The 20,396-nt window shown below is 45.9% G+C and overlaps 1 protein-coding gene across 3 annotated transcripts in view; it reads left to right on the plus strand.

The window, feature by feature from the left end:
- Nucleotides 1–4,693: 4,693 nt before the first annotated feature.
- The window catches only part of PLPP4 (phospholipid phosphatase 4), a 149,264-nt gene continuing 133,561 nt past the window's right edge, over nucleotides 4,694–20,396 (plus strand). For all 3 annotated transcript variants that reach the window (XR_008707161.1, XM_055560613.1, XM_055560615.1), the window contains exon 1: nucleotides 4,694–4,771. Coding sequence is in view for 2 of the 3 variants with exons in the window: in XM_055560613.1 (XP_055416588.1) it covers nucleotides 4,716–4,771 (56 nt within the window). In the remaining variant the exon portion in view is untranslated. The remainder of the gene's footprint in view (nucleotides 4,772–20,396) is intronic.

Here is a 20,396-nt window from a genome sequence, read left to right on the forward strand (position 1 = left end):
AAGAAATTGTTGCAGATTTGTGTTGTCTAAAAGTGGTGGTTGGTTCTTAGAAATAGGCCCAAATCTGATCAATACGGGATCACCCTATTAGACACCATTTGGGGATTTAAAAAATAATCCAACAACAGAGCATGACTATGGAGGGACAAGGGTGATTTCCTTGGCATGCCCATGAGCTCAGTATGAAACATGAGAGATTTTCCCCCAAGTGGCACTTTGTAAAGGTGTGCCACCACAGAGGTACCAAAGGAAGCTGCACTCATTTGAGAGTTTGCGTCCTGCAGTGATTTTTCAAAGGTCAATCTCATACTTTACAGTTACGGTGCTCACTTTATCTCGGTGAGGAATTGGCATGTTTATTTCATTTCTTATGATAGAATGTTTCTGAGACTGCTAGAACCTCTGACCCATGCTTCCTTCACAGGAGAACTTATCACGTTCCATGGGGTCTTCTGAAGACCCAGCTGGAGCTGTCAAGCTGGGCACCTGGCCGGACGGCTTTATCTAACCTGCTTTACTTCACTCCCTTGTGGACTCATTGCTGCAGTAGCATCACGGCACTTTGAAGGCTCTACTATTTGGCAGCTGTTCACAGCTAGATGGGGCTTCCCTGGTACTGCCAGTGGTTAAAAAAAAATCCTCCTGCCAATGCAGGAAACACAGGAGACTCAGGTTTGATCCCTGGGTTGGAAGGATCCCCTGGAGGAGGAAATGGCAACCCACTCCAGTATTTTTGCCTGGGAAATCCCATGGACAGAGGAGCCTGGTGGGCTGCACAATCTCTGGGGTTGCAAAGAGTTGGACTGAGTGACTGAGCACACACGCACAGCTGGACAGTTGCTGGCGCTGGCCACCCGCACACATGGCAGGGGCCTCCCATTGTGGGCGATTTGGGACACAGAGGATGCCATCTTCAGGCCATTTCTGGGAACTGCCCTTCAAGAGGGACCCGCCTTAAATAATCAGAGCTTGGGTGTGTGTGAGAGAGCGAACCCCTGGAATATCCTGATATGTAATGAAGAAAGTGAAACTGTGAATTGCTCAGTCATGTCCGACGCTTTGCAGCCCCATGGACTTTAGCCTGGCAGGCTCTTCTGTGCAAGAATACTGGAGTGGGTTGCCATTCTGTTCTCCAGGGTATCTTCCCAACCCAGTGATTGAAACCGGATCTCCTGCATTGCAGGCAGACTCTTTACCATGTGAGCCACCATGTAATGAAGAAGGCTGGAGTTTTCCCTTGACAGCTGGCTTTGGTGAACGAGAAAGGAGATGATTAGAGTAGATGACAGAGTTACCAGCAGGAGTGGAGAAGGAGGAGCCCCTGCCGCTGAGGAGGAGCTCCTGGGTGACATCACCACTTTGTGTAAAGACAGTTCTGCCCGTCTGCCTGGTAGAGCACAGGCAAGGCAGCCTTACCATGTGTAACTCTTCTACTACTTAAAGATGGAGGGGCTGGCCAAGAACTCAGGGAAGCACACTAGCATTCTTTAATCTGCATGGTTATGGCATGGAAGGGGGTATCTGTATCCATGTTCATTTGCTCTACATGAAACATTTTTCCTCCTCCAAAGCATCATTTGTGGGTCCACCTTTTCCCATTCTCAGTTCAGAAGCTGTGGGTGAAGTTTCCATTCCCAGCTTAGGGATGAAACATGTGGCCCAGGCCTGAGACAATCAATCCAATCCTAATTCCCAGACCACGGTGACTGGTTCAGGACTGGGCAGGGCCAGTGACCTTCAATGACACTTTTGTTGGGGCTGCTGGCTTCAAGGTAGAGGTCTTTCCCATCAGATTTGATCCCGAGAGCATGGAAAGCTGGAATTCTTGCAATCACCTTGGAGCTACCAGGAACTCAAGACTGAAGCCAATACAAATGCAGAGTGGAGTGGAGAGGTAGAAAGAGTCAAGTCCCGGCGACACTGCTTGGATGCTGAATCCAGCTGTGCCTGAAGCCTGATCTTCTTCTGAACTTAACAATTCTGCTTCTTCTTTAAAATGAATTTGGCTTGAGCCATCTGTTACTTGCTCCACAGAAGTTCTAATGGTATCAGTTCTGTGCAGCTGGTAGGCCTAGAATGGAAACAGGGGAAGTAGGACTAGTCCGTTATTATATGTTACAGGATGCTGTGTTGTTGTAATTCCCCATAGGGGAGAGATTTCGACAGAGCTGTTTGGAGAGGGTACAGGCTCCCTCAAGGGTGAATTCTTTATCAGGAGCAGGATTTCTGATCCAAACAGGATGACCACATTGAGGGGAGAGCATAGAATCAATTCAAGGCATCAAAAGAGGGGGTTACCTGGGCAGCTCTTTAGAGCTGTGTGTTTCAAAGTCCCTTTTTAATGATAATAGCAGTGTAGTCAACATACTCTTTCACACCCTTCTCTAGGCATCTCTAATACAAGCAAGCAATGACCAGGAACATGTGGCACAAAGATTCTAAATCTACAATCTTGGTAACAGTCCCTGGTGGGCAGCACCAACACAATTAGGTCTTGACCATGAACTTAACCTTGGTCCACCCTTCTGACTGCCAGAGAGGTCGATCCACTCTGCCCTCCAGACCCCTTCTGCCTCTTCTCCCTTCACCTATTTATGTTCTTGCCCTCACTTGGAATTTCCTTGGCCTTTTAAGAACCAACTCTCCTCAACAAGGCTTTGTGCTCTGGCCACCCCAGACCAAAGGGAGGACTCCAACCTCTGATCTCAGAGTGATCCAGTTTTCAGGAGCACTCCTTTAGGACTGATTGGTACTACTTTGCCAAGTTCTTTAATGTTTCTTCACGGTTCCTTGTCTGTCTGTCTGCTTGAAGGCAGATTTAGATTATGAGTCCTCGCACCCAACACATAACTGCTCAGCTGATGCTCATAGGTAAGTGATGTATTAATATCGTTGGCTCTTGTTAGTAATCTAGAATCTGGACTCCTGACCAGATCCTTTTGGATCTGGGTTCCTAGCGTTCACTGGGTTGACTATGGACTCTCCCACACCCCAGTTCAGTCCAGTGTGTTCAGGGTAGTTGCAAGGCCCGGGGAACAGAGGAAACAGAACCACACCTCCTTCCTCCAAGTCCTCATTACTCTACCCATACCTGACACTCCACGTGCATGATATACATAGTCATTCATTCATTCACCTAATACTTACCAAGCACAGTGTGCCAGGCATCATGTATACAGTGACAGGCTAACTAGATGCAGGGCCTGCCTCTGGGGCTTCCAGGATGGTGTCCCTTCCACACAGCCAGGACTGTTCCTCCTCTGTCTGCCTTTCTCTCCCTAGTCCTTGAGATGTCTTGGCTCCGGAATCTTGGATCTGTCATGGGTCTCTTCTGAGGTAGAGTCAGTTTGCCCTCTGCTGATGCCTAAGCTCTCCTTCTAAGGTCTTCCTTCTTCCTACCCTCCCTCTTGTCCAAGGCTGCACTCTGGCTTCTCCTTCCCAGTAACTACCATCTCCCCAGATCTCTAAACACAGGAGAGATCTGGGCTCCCCAGAGACAACCTGATGGTTATGGTTAATACGAGTTTTGCATCTTGAATGTCCATTTGTTTTAAATTAATAAAAATAGGAAGTTCAAATTCTGAGAAACATATAATCCTGACAGGTGATGGGAAAGCAAACCTAACCCCTGGTTGGGCTCTGGTTTGACGTCCTGACCCTCGGGTCACTGGTGAGGATCTGGCCTTTGACTCTGAACCCTTCGGATGAAGCTCCTGGTCCTCCCAGCGGCCCTTGTTGCCTCAGGTGCTGATGACGATGCTGTGTCAGCAAAGAGGGACCCTGCCCACCTGCTGGGGTAGGGGCCAGTCTCTCTCTCTCTTTTACGTTTCACAGCACAGTCCGGAGCTGCTTGGGGGCTGCGCAGGGTGGGGGTGAGGGCGGTTTCCTTTGGCGTGGCGCTGGTGGTTGGCGAAGAGCCAGGTTCCCCTTTGCCCTCAGTCTGTGCCAGGACCCTGAAATCTGGCCGGGTCTTCCGGGGGGCAAAGCAAAGCTTGAGAGTAATCTCGGGTAACTTCTTAGGAAAAAAAAAAAAAAAAAATTCCAGGTTAGAAAAATGTAGAAAGGGCAGAGAATAGATAGGAAGGAGTTCTGCCCGCCACGAACAGTGGGTGCCAGGGCTGTCTGGAGCCCGAGAGAATCCTCAAAGCGCTCCGCTACTACCTGCCCACGTGAGTGCGTGTGCCAAGGAGCCAGAGCCCCGGGAGCAGCGAGAGTCTGAGGCCGAGCGAGGAGACGCAGAGGGGCCGCAGGCAGAGACCCAGCGAGCGCGCTGCCCGGGCGCCGAGCCCAGGGGCCGCCCACTGGCGGGGGAGCCGGGGAGCGCGCAGGGGAGGCGGCGGCGTCCGGGCTTCCCCGGGCTTCCCCTCGCCCGGGCGCGAGCGCAAGGCGCGGCGGGCCCGGGGAGCGGAGGCGGTGCCGTGCGCGGGGGACCCGGGAGTCCCCCAGGCGCCCTCCCGCTCGGCGCAGGGGCCGCGGGGCTGGAAGCGTCGGGGGCGGTCGGCGCTGCGTCCCCGAGCCCCAGAGCCTTGGGCGGGAGATTTGGGTTGAGTCCTCTCCGCCGCCCGCCCTCCCCTCCCGGCGCCCGCCTCCCGCCCCCGCCCGCGGCCTGGAGCGCGCCTCCCTCGCCGCCCCGGGTCTGGCTAGCCGGCACCGGCCAGGCTGCGGGAGCCGCGGAGAGCACCAGCCGCCGCCGCGGGAGCCGCTCCGGCCACACCATGCGAGAACTGGCCATCGAGATCGGGGTCCGAGCCCTGCTTTTCGGGGTCTTTGTGTAAGTAGTGGCGCGCCGCGGGTCTGGGCGCGAGGACTCGGGGACCCACGGACCGAGTAGACGTCTGGGCACCCCAAGTTTGTTTGCGCCCTGCCGGGGCCTGGATTGGAGGGTCCCTTCCCCGCCCAGGGATGCGTCCTAGGGGACCTAGAAAGACCCTTCTGTCTCCCTTCCTGGCACTCTGCGCACGAAGGGACCCCAGCGCGCGAGACTGAGCCGGCTCCCGTCACCCTCAACGCGCCAGGTCCCCTGGCCGGCGCCTTTCCCCGGCCCTGCACCACCTGCCGGGGATTCTGGATGCTCACGGGGACGCAAACGCGCACCCTCGTTGGCGCCCTGGGGAAGTTTCTCCCTATGTGTGATCTTCGGAGCCCGACGTTTGCAGTCTCTGCTCCTGGCTGCATCCTTCCTGGATCCGCGCGGTGCCCAGGGCCGGGCTGGGTCTCCCTTCGCGCCCCTGGCTTTGGCGCCCGGGGGGTCCTGTTGAGCGTTTTCCCCGGAGGCATTTGCGGTACTTCTCCGGCTGGAAAACTGTTGCTGCGGCGGCTAAGAAGTCGGAGGGCCGGCAGCCCGGGATGTGGGCTCCATATGCCGAGAGCTCTGTGCGGAGTCCATGTCCACTTAGGGCAGCAGCGAGATGCCCCGGGGGCCCTGAGAGGCGGGTGCTTGGCAAGAGGAGGGGGATCTAGCAATGGGTTTTTTCAGAGACGTCTGAGCTCCACTGTACCCCCGGGGGCCCGCCGCCGCCCCCAGCTTCCCCCGCGCCCAAGCAGCAGCGATCTGTCGCGTCTCTGCCCTTCAGATTCAAGCCCAGAACATCCGCTCAGACCCATTTCTAGCCTTCTGTCGTCTCCTGTCACCTAGGCGCCCGTGTCTACACTTGTCCCTCCATTAGGGGTTCAGGTTCTCTCTCCTCCTCTGCCCAGGGCTGTTTTCAGACACATTTTAAATATTTAGGTTGCATGAACTTTCTGGATTTGCATTTTTTTTTTTTTTAAAGCCCATTAAGCCATTCCAAACAGGAGGCCTCTCTCTGGATTTCTGCCCCGAATCCGGAGTCCTTGGTGGCAGGTGGGAGGCCATGAGACGACTTCGGTTTTGTTCACCCAGGGTATACACGTGCAAAGAAATGCCCTTTCTGGCATGTTTTTCTTTACCAGGGACTAAATTCATCCAGCGTGTTTATTCACATTGCTGGAAAAAATCCGTGAGCTTCCCCCAGATGCAGAAAACCCCCTCTCCTAGCTTCTGACTAAACACTAGTGTTATTCAGCAGGAAGAAGAAGAACTCGGGTGGTTCCTGAAGCACTTTAGAAAAAAACAGAAAACACTTTTCCCTTCTCTTAATCTATTTTTCTACCTTTGGAATATACATTCAAACTAGTACTTGCCTTGCGGTCAGATGGGGACAGCTTCCAATTGGCAATTAGGCTGAGCCCCATTAAAGTATTGTGTGATAGAAATGATAAAATAGTGTTCAGTGCACAGCAAAATTTACCATTTGTTGGGTGAATGTTCGTGTGAGTTATGTTGAAATAAAGTGAGGTAGGCTCTTTGGTTGCTAGTTTTGTTTGCCACTGGCAATCATCAAATTAAAAAAAAAGGATCCAATGATATGTAAATATTTGTATTGTTTTCAAACACTCCTTCAAATATCTCCCCCCCCACAAACATTTATGCAAATTTTACAAATACGTAATGAATGGTCCATGCAGTGGATTTGGAAATTTGATAATTATCATTTTATGTGCTTCTTGCTTCCTCTAAAGATGTTATGTAAAAATCAGGCAGTTCATATTTTTTTCTCCAGCTTCCCCTTTGTATTAATTACTTAATGGGGGATCTTCCATCACCCAGAGGGGATCTGTTATCACCAAAAATCTTGGGCACTGATGGCATTTTTGGATGATTCCCTGGTTTTGTATCAAATTAGAAATATTAACAGTGTGTCCAACTTGTGGCTCTTTTACCTGCAAAGACCAGCTTGGGTATCTGTGCTCGACTCCCTGGGTGGAAATCTTGGATGCTCAGATGCTGTTATCATCAGGCAGATACCGACTTCCGGAAGGACTGGTATGGAGCCCGAGATACAGATGACCCTTTGTTTTCTTAGATGAGCTTCTGGCGAGATGACAGAGGCTGGCTTTCGGGGTGAGGGGAGTTTTATTCTTCCTTTCACTGGTGCTGGTCTGATGGCAAGCTTCAGTGGCTTGAACCCACCTCTAGTCATGAAGGTGATGGTCTCGGTAGGAGGGCTTCATCCCCGTAGGTTTAGAAAGTCCCTCTGGACAAGCCGAATTCATTTCTCTGCTGTTGGGTCCAACTTAGATGACACTATTTGGTTCTTCTTGATGTATCTACCTTATTTCTGAGGATAAGGGAATAATCTTTTGCTGGGGGATACTTTATTTCTTTGCAGACTTGTGCTCTGGGGAGCATCACCTGTAGATATTCCTGTTCTCTGATCAGATTTGCTCTACATGAAACTAGAACCCCACTTCCTGGTGCCCAAAGTCTTGTCTGACTCTTTTGTGACCCCGTGGACTCTAGCCTGCCAGGCTTCTCTGTCCATGGGATTTCACAGGCAAGAATACTGGAATGGGTTGCCATTTCCTTCTCCAGGGGGTTCTTCCCGACCCAGGGATCAAACCTGCATCTCCTGACATTGGGAGGGGGATTTTTTATGGCTGAGCCACCAGGGAAGCCCCCCTAGAGGTGTGAGGTTAGTGCTAATGCAATGCATTTGTGGATCCATGGGTAGTGGGGATAGACTAGGAAACAAGGTTTCCCTTGTTCTCTTAAGGAACCAGTTCTCTGTCTCTAGACCAGGTTTAGCATTGAGGTTTGATGACTCAGGATTCCATCAGGATGCTTTTCATGGACCACTCTCCAGAGAGCACCCGAGAAATGCTTGGTCCTGCCTGAGAAGCTCAATCACCGAGGAGAAAATTAGTAACAAGTAATGCCCATCAGGGCTGGTATGTAAAGTTTAACTTACCAGGAAATAAATTGGTTTGAGGAATCAGTGTTTAGGAGACATCAAAGTATGGTGTGCAGCTTTGAGGCTGAATTTAGCACTCTGAGACTTGTGGGCTTTGCTCTTCCTCAAGGGTCCCATGGGAGGGCTTCTCAGGTGATGCTGGTGGTAAAGAAGCCACCTGCCAATGCATGAGATGTGGGTTCAATCCCTGGGTCACAAAGATCCCCTGGAGGAGGGCCTGGCAACCCACTCCAGTATTCTTGCCTAGATAACCCTATGGACAGAGGAGCCTGGTGGGCTACAGTCCATAGGGTCGCAAAGAGTCAGACATGACTGAAGTGACTTAGTATGGCATGGCAAGGGCTGTGGGAAAAGCATAGAGAAGGACTACCCACAGGCTTCCTCCATTCTGCCATCACCCGAGATGCCAGCAGGGATACTGTGAGTGTTCCTGCTAAAGCCAGACTGGATGTTGCTGAGTGAGTGGAGTGTGGAAGCCAGGAGGCCAGTCAGTGGCCCTGTAACCCACGTGTGTACCACTAGGTGTATACTACTGCCACTTTTCCAGCTTGGCCACTCCCATAACTACCATTCATTCAGCGCTTACCACGTGCCAGACACTAATAAGGACAATCGCATATACTATTTAACCATTATATGCACCTGATGAGGCGGGTGTGTTGACATTTCTAATCATGGATGAAGGATCTGCAACACAGATTAAGGAACTGCCACAGAGCTGGTAAGGGCGCTGAGACCTAAATCTCAATGCTCCAGCTCTCAGTCACCTCGCTGTACAGCTTCAGGGAAAAAAAAAAGAAAATAATAATAACAGCCAGCAGTGGTCTGTTGAGGGCTCGCTGTCCACCAAAGGGACTCCATGTGATTTCTCCTTTAAGCCTCATTTTGCTTGAAGAGATCCTCTTAATTTTTCTGACTTTACAAATAAGGAGACTAATTTAGAAAGGCTAAGTAACTTGTCTGCAGGTACTCAGCCAGCAGGAGGTATAACATGGTTTCAGGCAGTTGTTTTCCCTTCCCAGAGCTGCTGAGACGAACTATGTCCAGTTCCAGGCTTCCAGACGGGAACCAAAGTGACCACCTCTTAGAAGCCATCCCTCCGCTAAAGATCCTTTATCTGTAGAGAAGCACGGTCTGGACTGATGTCACTCTAGTTCTAAAACCAGACTCTCTGACATCTCAGTGGTGGAGGGGGCCAGCTGTGGTTCACCTTCCCTAAGAGGAGGGGTTGGGCTTGTTACAGATTTTAAGGGTCTTCCTTACATCTCTGGAGCCCAGAGAGCATGACGTGGTGAGGAAGTTGCGGGTAAAAACATTAAAGGACTAGCGCTGTTTTCTCTTGCTGTTGTTTTGGCCGTTCCCCTCTGGGGCATCAGTTAAATGGGAGAAACCTTTATTTATAGCCCTGCAGAAAGGACCCTGGAAATATGATGATGACCTGACATGCTAACGGGGTGGGTGGGGGATGGCACAGATGAGCTGCCTATTTCATTTGTGAGTCTGGGCTCCTCAACCTCTCTTTTTCTCCCCACATCCCTCCATCCTCTTTCTCTCCCTCCCTGTGGCTCCCGGAGGATCCCTGTCTGGGATGTCCCTCCAGAAACTAGGGGTGTGCTCAGGATGCCAGGCAATGGTGTTTGCTTCACCTCAGATCAACTCAGCCTCTCTCCTTTGAGCACTTCCTATGCTGGAGGCCTGAGCAGGTGGCAGGGATGGTTGGGTAAGGAAGACCAGGGGGCCTCCAAGGAGCATGCAGCCTGGCAGAGCAAGCACACGACACACTGCTTTTTGTTATTCCCCGCCCCCCCGCCCCCCTCTGTCACTTTGCAATCACTGGTTTTGAAAGTTTTGCCTCCAAACATTTCCCTTTTATTATCCATCCAGCCTGTAGAGGCATGTTTGGCATCTTGTAGGTGCCTGCAGTTATCATGGTTATTTTTTTTCTCTTTCATCAGTAAACTTCAGTTTGTGTAATTCCAAACAGACACAGAATAACTTGGCGCTTCAGCCGATCCAGGTGACTTGCTCGAGGGCCCTGGCTGTGAGGTGGATTTTTGGAATATTGGCAGTAGCTAATAGATCTTTCTTTATTACCCTGAGGAGTCTGATTTAAGACTCGAGGTTGGGGAGGGCTGTGGTGTTTGGAGCAGACTGCTCGGTCTTACTTAGAAGGAGGAATTAATTAGCCCTGGGAGGAATGACAAGAAAGAGACAGGTGCCAAGGAAGGTTGCTTGGAGATGGCATCTCTCACCTGAGTCTTGAGCAGGGCATGAAAGGTTCAGAGACACTGGGCCCGAGAACATTCCTGCAGACAGAGTCCTGGAGCCAAAGCCTGGAGGCACATTTTGGGTGGAATTGGCTCAGACAGTAAAGAATCGGCCTAGAGTGGAGACCCAGGTTTGATCCCTGGGTTGGGAGGATTCCCTGGAGAAGGGAATGGCAACCTACTCCAGTATTCTTGCCTGGAGAATCCCATGGATGGAGGAGCCTGGTGGGCTGCAAAAAGCAGGACATGAATGAGTGACTAACACTAAGCTCGCCACGTGTGGCCTCAACACAAAGTGTGGGTTTCAAGGTTGGGGAGTTGGGTTGTAGGAGGGTCAGGAAATGAGCGTGGCACGAGGATGTCTTAGGGCCTGTGCGAAGCCTGGATGTTTCCCTGTGTGGAACGTCCCTGGGGAGCCCTGGGAAGTTTGAAACAAAAAAGCACCATGAACAGACACGTGCCCACTATAGAGGGTGCAGTAGTTCTCTCGGCACCTAGGCCCCGGTCCTTCTGTCAGTGGCCACGTGCGCCTCTGTTGCTGGGCTCCTCTGTGCTTTTGGGGAGCCTGAGGTTTGTTCTGCCTTCTGTGCAGGAATCTACATCCCTGTCTTCTTTGCTTTCCCTGCTCTTTCAGCTGGGCCTTGCATGGTTGGCGCTCAGGAGAGCTCACCAGCTGGTGCTTGGTTTGCGAAGATTCTGTTTACAGACCCCTGAGTTCGGCATCCATTCAGAGCAAGGCTTCCTGAAGGGCAGCCTACTGACCACCTGCGCCTGAATTACCTGGGCCCCAGTTCAGGCCCAACTGGATCAGCCTTTGGAGTGGAGCCCGACCCTGGAGTGGATCAACACTCCCATCAACCTGTGGAGTGTTGCATTTTCATCAGGCGATCCTTCTTACACATTTGGGAACTGCTGCCGTGCAGTTACAGTGGTTTGAGACCCTCTTGTGGTCTAGGGTTGCCTCTGGTTATTTTCTCCTTTGGCTACATAGGAGACGACCGTTCCCAAATCCCTGCGTTTAGGTGGGGTCGTGGGGAACATGGTCAGAGTGACAGGGGTCACCTTCGGGTTGAGGCAGCATCAGGCCCCTTTGGTGACCTGTCAGTTGTCCTTCTCTGTTGGCGGCAAGCATGGAGCTCTGTGTTGAGGTGGCAAAGCTGCCAGATGCCAGCTGCTATTGGAGGTGGACTTGTGGGACAGAAGGAAGCTTTTTTTCATTAACTGTGATTTGGGGACTGAGGTAGCTCAGCTGGTAAAGAATCCGCCTGCAATGTGGGAGACCTGGGTTCCATCCCTGGGTTGGGAAGATCCACTGGAGAAGGGAAAGGCTACCCACTCCAGTATTCTGGCCTGGAGAATTCCATGGACTGTATAATCCATGGGATTGCAAAGAGTCAGGCACTACTGAGTGGCTTTCACTTTAGCTACTGTAGCAGAAATCTATTCTATCTAATGCACCTGTAATAATTTTGCTCACTCTCTAGGAACAAAGGATTTTTTGAGGCAAAGTGTAAATGACAAACCATGGGCTTTGGAGCTAGATGGATCAGGGTTGGGATGGGATTTTGAATCTGCTACCAACTAGCAAACTGCCTAAAACCTCAGTTTTTTCATGAGTGAAATGGGTTAGTTCCTACTTCACTGGGTTTTATTAAATAAGCTGCTGTAAGTGCCTATAGTACACACACCGATAATTAGGTGTCTGCTCCCTCCTCTTGTGAATCCCTATTATCTGTATGTCCTGTCGAAACCTGGCAGTGTAGTAGGGTGGTCACAGGTAAGGCCCTCGGCGTTGGGTTCCTGGAGCTTGAATCCTGGTTTTGTCACTTAGCTGTGTGAACCTTTTAGCAAAGTGTTTATCCTAGTTCAGTCCATGTTTCTCCATCTATTCTCCATCAACAGCATCCTCGGATGTAAGACTTGTGAGTACTAAATGAGAGAGCCTCAACAAATGGTGATATGATTTTTATTATCCTTTTATTTAGATGAATCCATAACGTACACACTAAGGAAAATGCCATAGGTAGCTAATGATACTCTTATTGCAAATGATTTACTACAAGATTTCTGTAAAATGATTAACTCCTTTATATTTCAAGCGATTGCTTTTAGCCCCCTAAAGTGAGGTACATAAATTGCCAGGAGCTGTACCCCCATTATAAAGCATGGGGTGCTGTCTCTCTGATGTGTCTCAGCCCTGTAGCTTCTCAGCAGTGACAAATCACTGGCCTTTTACAGCAGCAATTCTAGGACACGGAATCAGAAGTGTTACCAGCGTTCGCTAATATGTAAGGAAAATGCTGTGTTCCCATCATTGACTTTTGAGTCTGTGCTTGTCACACAGAGTTCTGCTAGAAGCCTGCTGCAGACAATTTTTCAATCAGACACCCCTTGTACCCACCAGTCTCTGCATGCCAGACCAAGTATACCCAGCGCTTCTCCCCCCACCCAGGAGGGCATCTGCTCTGTCTTCTGATAAATGGAGCATCCTTCCATTTGAAATATTATTTGCCACTGTAGAATGAGTCGGCTGTACCCAGAATTCTGAGAATTGGTGATGTTTTCCCACAGGGAGATAAATGCTTACAATGCCACAAAAAGAGATCATTAGTTTTATAGCTTTGGGATAAAGTTATCTCAATTAGTTATAAAGATTATACCTTTTATGACCCACACAAGGCTCGTAAAAGCTCCATATCTCTATTTTTCTGTGATGGTGTTTTTAAATATGAAAATTGTCTCAGTAATATTGTTTCTTTAAAAAATATAATCTTGCTGTTCTGCGGATGAATTAGAAACCCTGGTTCACTGTGAGGAAGTAAATTAGTACAGGACTTGGCAGTGCCCAGGATGGTTGAGCAGGAAGCCAAGAGGGGCTGGGGCTCTGGAGCCCAAGGACTGCTTCATCACAATCTCTTAATACGTGTCTGTGAAAAATTGTCCCATCGAGGTGAGGGACGAGTTGTTATCCTGTGTCCACTGAAGACAAAGCAGTGAGAAATGGGGTCAGAAGCTGCAGAAGCATCTAGGTTGGTTTGCAGAAAGCAAACAGTCTGCCGATCAGCACTAGACATGTCTTTCTCCTTTACCAGAGGGTTTTTAAAACGTGTTTTTATTGAAGTATCAGTTTGAACCATGTGGAATTGCTGATATTTGACTGTTTTGACCTACAGACTCGGGAATTTCATCTCAGTCCAAACTAAAAATAATATCCACAAAGAAAAGTGCATGATTCATGACTGTACAGAGCACCCTCCACCCTGACGGCCTCTTCTGCCACCCTGAGGGTCCCCATCATTCTAACTTCTAACAGCGTTTTTGAGCTTTGTGTAAATGGCATCATGCACTGTGTATACTGCTTTCTGTAGATTTTTTTGGGCTTTTTGCTTGGGCATGCTTTGGAGACTTATCCATGTTATGCGTAGTTTGTTAATTCTCATTGTCATTGCATGATGGTACCTTTTTGTTTACTTGTTATATGGATATCATTTATGGATATTTGGATTATTTATTATTTTTGGCTATTAAACATAATGCTGCTATTGTTTTTAATGAACATCTCTGTAATTCCTGTGGGCTATATACTGAGGGGTGGAAATGCTCAGGAACTCATTTGAGATTTTTAAAGTGGATTTGGCTTCTTTTGGTCTGGCCCAGATCCTGAGAGAGAGCACTAGTCTGAATGCTGCTTTAATCTCCATCCGTTGATCAGTTACTTTGTGTAAAGCACGTGGTGAATGACAGGAGGATGTGCAGAGGCTGGGTCCCCACTCTGCAGGACGGGGTCAGCCTGGCACCAAAGTCTGCTCATGGGCATTGGAGCTGTATCCTGACTGCTGATGAGAGAGACGTATCCTGGCTTCCTTATCTGTAAAGTGGGGACAAGATATCATTGCTGAGGAGGCTTAAAGGTGAAGGGAAGTAATGTTGTGACACACGGTAAGTGTTAAAGCCAGGCTCCTTTCCTTCCTCCGCCTCTCTTCCCTCCAATGGGGAGGTCGAGATTCAGTTCAGTCGCTCAGTCGTGTCCAACTCTTTGTGACCCCATGGACTGCAGCATACCAGCCCTCCCTGTCCATCACCAACTCCCGGAGTTTACTCAAACTCATGTCCATTGAGTCAGTGATGCCACCCAACCATCTCATCCTCTGTTGTCCCCTTCTCCTCCTGCCTTTAATCTTTCCCAGAATCAGGGTCTTTTCCAATGAGTTAGTTCTTCACATCAGGTGGCCAAAGTATTGGAGTCTCAGCTTCAGCATCAGTCCTTCCAATGAATATTCAGGACTGATTTCCTTTAGGATTGACTGGATGGATCTCCTTGCAGTCCAAGGGACTCTCACGTCTTCTTCAACACCACAGTTCAAAAGTATCCATTCTTCAGTGCTCACCTTTCTTTTTGGTCCAACTCTCACATCCATACGTGACTACTGGGAAAACCATAGCTTTGACTAGATAGACCTTTGTTGGCAAAGTAATGTCTGTGCTTTTTAATATGCTGTCTAGGTTGATCATAGCTTTTCTTCCATGAACAGTATGAAAAGGGGGAGGTTGAGATAGAGGTAAATAAAAGATACCTAATGTCACAAACAGGGAGATCCTAAAGGAAATCAACCCTGAATATTCACTGGAAGGACTGATGCTGAAGCTGAAGCTCCAATACACTGGCCACCTGATGCAAAGAAATGACTCATTGGAAGAGACCCTGATGCTGGGGATGATTGAGGGCAGGAGGAGAAGGAGGTGGGAGAGGATGAGATAGTTAGATAGCATCACTGAGTCAATGGAGATGAGTTTGTGCAAACTCCGAGAGATGGTGAAGGGCAAGAAAGCCTGGTGTGCTGCAGTCCATGGGGTCACAAAGAGTCAGACACGACTGAACACCTGAACAACGACAACAGTGTCTCAATGTAATGCTAACACTGAGTGCAGCACTCAGTGCCACAGCAGAGATGAACCTGGAACTGGTGTCTGGGGAGTCTGAGGATGGCGTTCTGAATAATTCTCCAAGAAGTCATTGAGAAAAAGAAGAGGCTTATATGCATGTATAAGGGCTTCCCTGGTGGCTCGGTCGGTAAAGAATTGGTCTGCAATGCAGGAGACTGCTTATGTGTACATGTGGGTATCCTTTAATTGATCTGTCTCTCCATCTTGGTTACAGGAAACAAGTTTTAATACTAACCACGTGCCATGTTCATACTTGGCATTTGTCACACCCTCGATGACTTAATCTTTTCAATCCTTTAGGAGGTGATACTGTTGTCCTAATTTACAGAGTTTTCAGTTCAGTTCAGGTCAGTTGCTCAGTCGTGTCCGACTCTTTGCGACCCCATGAATCGCAGCACACCAGGCCTCCCTGTCCATCACCAACTCCCGGAGTTCACTCAAACTCACATCCATCGAGTCGGTGATGCCATCCAGCCATCTCATCCTCTGTCGTCCCCTTCTCCTCCTGCCCCCAATCCCTCCCAGCATCAGAATCTTTTCCAATGAGTCAGCTCTTCGCATGAAGTGGCCAAAGTACTGGAGTTTCAGCTTTAGCATCATTCCTTCCTAAAGGAGATCAGCCCTGGAGATCACCCAGGGCTGATCTCCTTTAGGATGGACTCGTTGGATCTCCTTGCAGTCCAAGGGACACTCAAGAGTCTTCTCCAACACCACAGTTCAAAAGCATCAATTCTTTTGTGCTCAGCTTTCTTCACGCATATAGAATAGCACAAGCTTTTTATGGGCTCCGATGAACAAGTGTAGCCATTGAACTTAGTTGTGTACATAATGTAGATAACCATTTGTTAGCTTGGAAGATGTCCATAAACTTGTTAAGTGATAAAAAGCAGGTTACATAAGTGTGTATAAAGCTACTGTAATGTGGTAATAGAATAAAATCAATTTGTATCTATGTAAGAAAATAGCTATAAAGATAAACAACGAAATCTTAATGGTGGTTATTTCAGGCTGATGGGATTATATAATATTTGCTTTTTTTATTATAACTTTATTGTGTAATTATTTTACAGTAAACATTTATTACTTTCATACATAATTAGAAATTGACTTAGATGTTTCCTGTTATAGGGGAAAAAAGAAGCTAATTAAATATCCATAGACAGGGCACTGGATGATTCTTTTCTGATTGCTTTAGAAATATCTGAAGTGGGAATGTGTCAAAAATCAACCTTACTATATTTCATGTCAAATAAAATGTTTGAAGGAAAATCAGAAAGTAAGGATTAACACACAGGATGTGTGAGATCATGGTAAAACAGATATGATCGGATGTTATACGTGGAATTATAAATGGACATGAGCCTTTTGAAGAGTAACATCGCAGTGCGTAGACAGCCATAAAAATTATTCCTGTTCTTTGACTTAGAATGCTTTTAAAAATATGTTGAAACACTAACATAAAAGACACAAAATCTTCTTGTATAAAGATGTTCACTGTTGTGTTCCATGCCAAGCAAATACACTTGTCAAATAAAAATAAATTAAAGTTCAAATGGTCAAAAAAATTTCAAATGGTCAACATTTGAAGAAAAGTTGTAGAAGTTATGAATATAAAGAAATACTATATAGCTATTAAAGTAACCTTTTTGAAAACCATGAAGAAACAGGGTAAAATTTTATGAAGTAATTGTTAAGGAAAACACTACACAAAAATATATTTCCAGACTATTGGAAATAGGTCTGATTTGGACAAATGTTAGAAAAGGTTACAAAAAATGAATCTGATGGGAATGAATGTTCCCCTTCCCTTGAACATTATCTTAAAAATTAAAGCAATACAAAAGGTGTAAGTTTCCCAGAACTCATGCACTTCTGCCATTTCCATTCCCTTCACTTTTTAAAGTTAAACTTTTAAACAAATATTTATATAATAACAAAGAAAATACATTTTATCTATAGCTTAACTTTTTTAACTTAATATACCTTGGAGATATTTTCTATCTTTATAGATCTACTTGATTCCTCTTGCTGGCTGTGTAGTGTTCTGTTGTATTAACCTATTCACAGAATTTTAAGAGTATTTTCATCTTTTGTCATAATAGACAACATTGCAGTTGTGCATATATTGTGATGTACCTATTAAATTACTGCTGTGATAAACCCAATAAGTGAAATCTCTGGGCCAAAGGCCACATGTATTTTAAATTCTGATGGGTACTACCAAAAGTGAAAGTGGAAGTTGCTTAGTGGTGTCTGACTCTTTGTGACCCCATGGGCTGTCCATGGAATTCAGAATACTAGAGTGGGTAGCTTTTCCCTTCTCCAGGGGATTTTCCCAACCCAGGGATCAAACCCAGGTCTCCCACATTGCAGGGGGAGTCTTTACCAACTGATCAAGGAAGTTCTGCTGCTGCTGCTGCTGCTGTTGCTGCTAAGTCGCTTCAGTCGTGTCCGACTCTGTGCAACCCCATAGACAGCAGCCCACCAGGCTCCCCCGTCCCTGGGATTCTCCAGGCAAGAACACTGGAGTGGGTTGCCATTTCCTTCTCCAATGCATGACAGTGAGAAGTGAAAGTGAAGTCACTCAGTCGTGTCCAACTCCTAGCGACCCCATGGACTGCAGCCCACCAGGCTCCTCCGTCCATGGAAGTTTCCAGGCAGGAGCACTGGAGTGGGGTGCCAGTGCCCTCTCCTGGGTATTACCAAATTGCTACCCAAATGGCTATACCTACTTACATTCTACCAATAGTTCAGAGGTATCTGTTTTTTTTTCTAACATCTTTGCCAATGCAGGAGATTATTAACATTTTATATTTATACCATGAGAGGGAATATATCATTTGCATCTTTTCACTCGTGTATTTGTCTTTTTAACTAAAATATCTGCCATTTTCCTTTATTCATGCTTTTATTGGATCTTCACATTTATCTTCCTGATATGTAGGAGTGCTTTATTCTTAATAGCTATTGACCTTTTATTTCATAAGTTGCAAAACTTTTACACCTGTATGATTGACTTTTAAGTTTCTTTGCACTTTCTATTATTGTGCACAATTCAGTGATATAGTTAAATCTATCAGTCTTTTCCTTTGTGGTTTCAGAGTTTCTGTTCTATTTAGAAATAGTAAAGAATCTACCTGCAATTGGGGATATCTAGGTTCAGTCCCTGGGTTGGGAAGATCCTCTGGAGAGAGGAAAGGCTACCCACTCTGGTTTTCTGGCCTGGAGAATTCCATGGACTGTATAGCCCATAGGGTCACCATGAGTCAGACCTGACTGAGCGACTTTCATTTTCACTTTCACTCTTATCAGCTAAAACAGAAACATTTTTCTGTATTGCCTAGTATTTTATACTTTCCTTCTTTAATTTTAATTCTTTATTAGAATTTTAATTCTGTATGATATTTAATTTAATTTTAATTCTGTATGAGAATTTTTTAAACTTATAGAGTGAAGTGGAGGATTTAACATTTTTCTTACATGTGGTTTGTCAATTACAAAATAGGCATTGTTTTCTCAGTGACTTCTTTATCGTGTAACAAACTTCCGTATGTCCATAGACTGCAAGTGCATTCTATCGTGATTATTTGTTTGCCTGGTTGTGGCTCAATATAACATTTTAATTACTGTAACTCTATAGTTTACTGAGATATCTGAAGGGAAATGGGGCCTTCTTCCTGAGAAGGTTTAGATTGCAGGATCCAGAACCAGGATGTCTGGGGCTCAAAACACTAATCTGCTGTTGACTAATTATGTGAACTTGGGTGGTTTGCTTTATCTCTCTGTGTTTCGGCTTCCTAGCCTTAAATATGGAGATAATTATGGTGTTTGGAGAAGGAAATGGCAACCCCCTCCAGAATTCTTGCCTAGAGAACCTCATGGACAGAGGAGCCTGGAGGGTCCCTGGGGTCACAAAGAGTTGGACACGACTTAACGACTGAACAACCACAGTGCTAAAATAGTTTCATTGAATTGAGATCAGAGACTGTGACTTGTGTGATTTCTAGTTTTTTAAAAAATTTTGTTATGATTCTCTGTATGGTCACATACATAGTCAATTTTTAAATTTACCTACAGTGTAAATTTTTGTAAATTTACATAGTTTGAACATAATGAATAATTTCTGTTTGGTAGATATAAAGCTCTAAATATATTAAAGCAAATTAGCTGTGCTGTTTAAATCCTCATATTTTCACTCTTTTAAATTTGTTCTTTTAAATGTGAAGATATGCTCCCTATGTCAAACTGGGGTAATTAAAGCTTTCACATTTTTTGAGATACTAATATTTATTTTGTATTGCTGCCAACTTATTCTGTTTTCTTTAAGTGGTGCTCATTTTTGTGTTTTTTTCCCCTCCTTTTGTTTCTTGCTTTGCTGAATAATTCGTTTTCATTGCTACCTCCTTTTTTTCCTTTAGTGATTTGTAACTGAAATTACTATGTCCATTTCTGGGTAGTGTTCTTAAATTATCTTTAATTCTGATGAAATTGAACATCTTATCATCATGAAGTTTCAATCTTTGTTTTAATGTTCTTTATCTTAAATTCTACTTTATTTACTTTTAATATGTAGCTGCATTATCTTTCTTCAGATTAATGTCTCCACAATGTACTTTTCAGTCTTTTTATTTTCAACCTATCTGTATTTTTATGCTTAATGTATAAAACTATGACTCTTATAAACAGCTTTTAGTTGTGCCTTTTAATTTTATCCAGTCTGACCAGTCTCTGACATTCAGCTGGAATGGTTAAGCCATTTACAGTTAATGCAATGGATATGGTTGGATTGAAGCCTACCACCTTCTTATTTGATTTTTATTTTTTTCATCTATTCTTGTTTCTCTTTTTCTGTCTTCTTTTAGGCTAATCAAATACTTGTTAGTATTCCACTTTATCTCCTTTACTGTATTTTAATTATACCTCTTTAAAAAATTCATATGATTCTCTATACATTACAGTATGCATTTTTTACTTGTCATTGTTAAGTCAATATTATACCATTTTATGTACAATGTAAGAATCTTTAAAAAAAAAACATGTTTTTCTCATGCCTTTGGTACATTGTCTTAGATTTCACTTTTATGTGTAAGCCCCATAAAACATTTACATTATTCCATCTTAGCAATTAATACATTTTTACAGAAATTAAATTTTAAATATATGTTTACCCACACATCTACCATTTCTAGTACTCTTTATTACTCCTTGCATATTTGATTTTCCCTTTAGGATTCTATCCCTTCAGCCTAGATAACTTCCTTTAGCATTTCTTGTAGGGCAGGTTTGCCAGGAATGAATTCTTTTGGCTTTTGCCTTATTGGATTTGTCTTTATTTTGCCTTAACTTTGGAAAGACATTTTCGTTTGTTATAGAATTTTAGATTGACAATTTTCTTTCAGTACTTTGCTGCTGC

The sequence above is a fragment of the Bubalus kerabau genome, chromosome 22 (assembly GCF_029407905.1).
Source record: "Bubalus kerabau isolate K-KA32 ecotype Philippines breed swamp buffalo chromosome 22, PCC_UOA_SB_1v2, whole genome shotgun sequence".
Taxonomy (NCBI): Eukaryota; Metazoa; Chordata; class Mammalia; order Artiodactyla; family Bovidae; genus Bubalus; species Bubalus kerabau.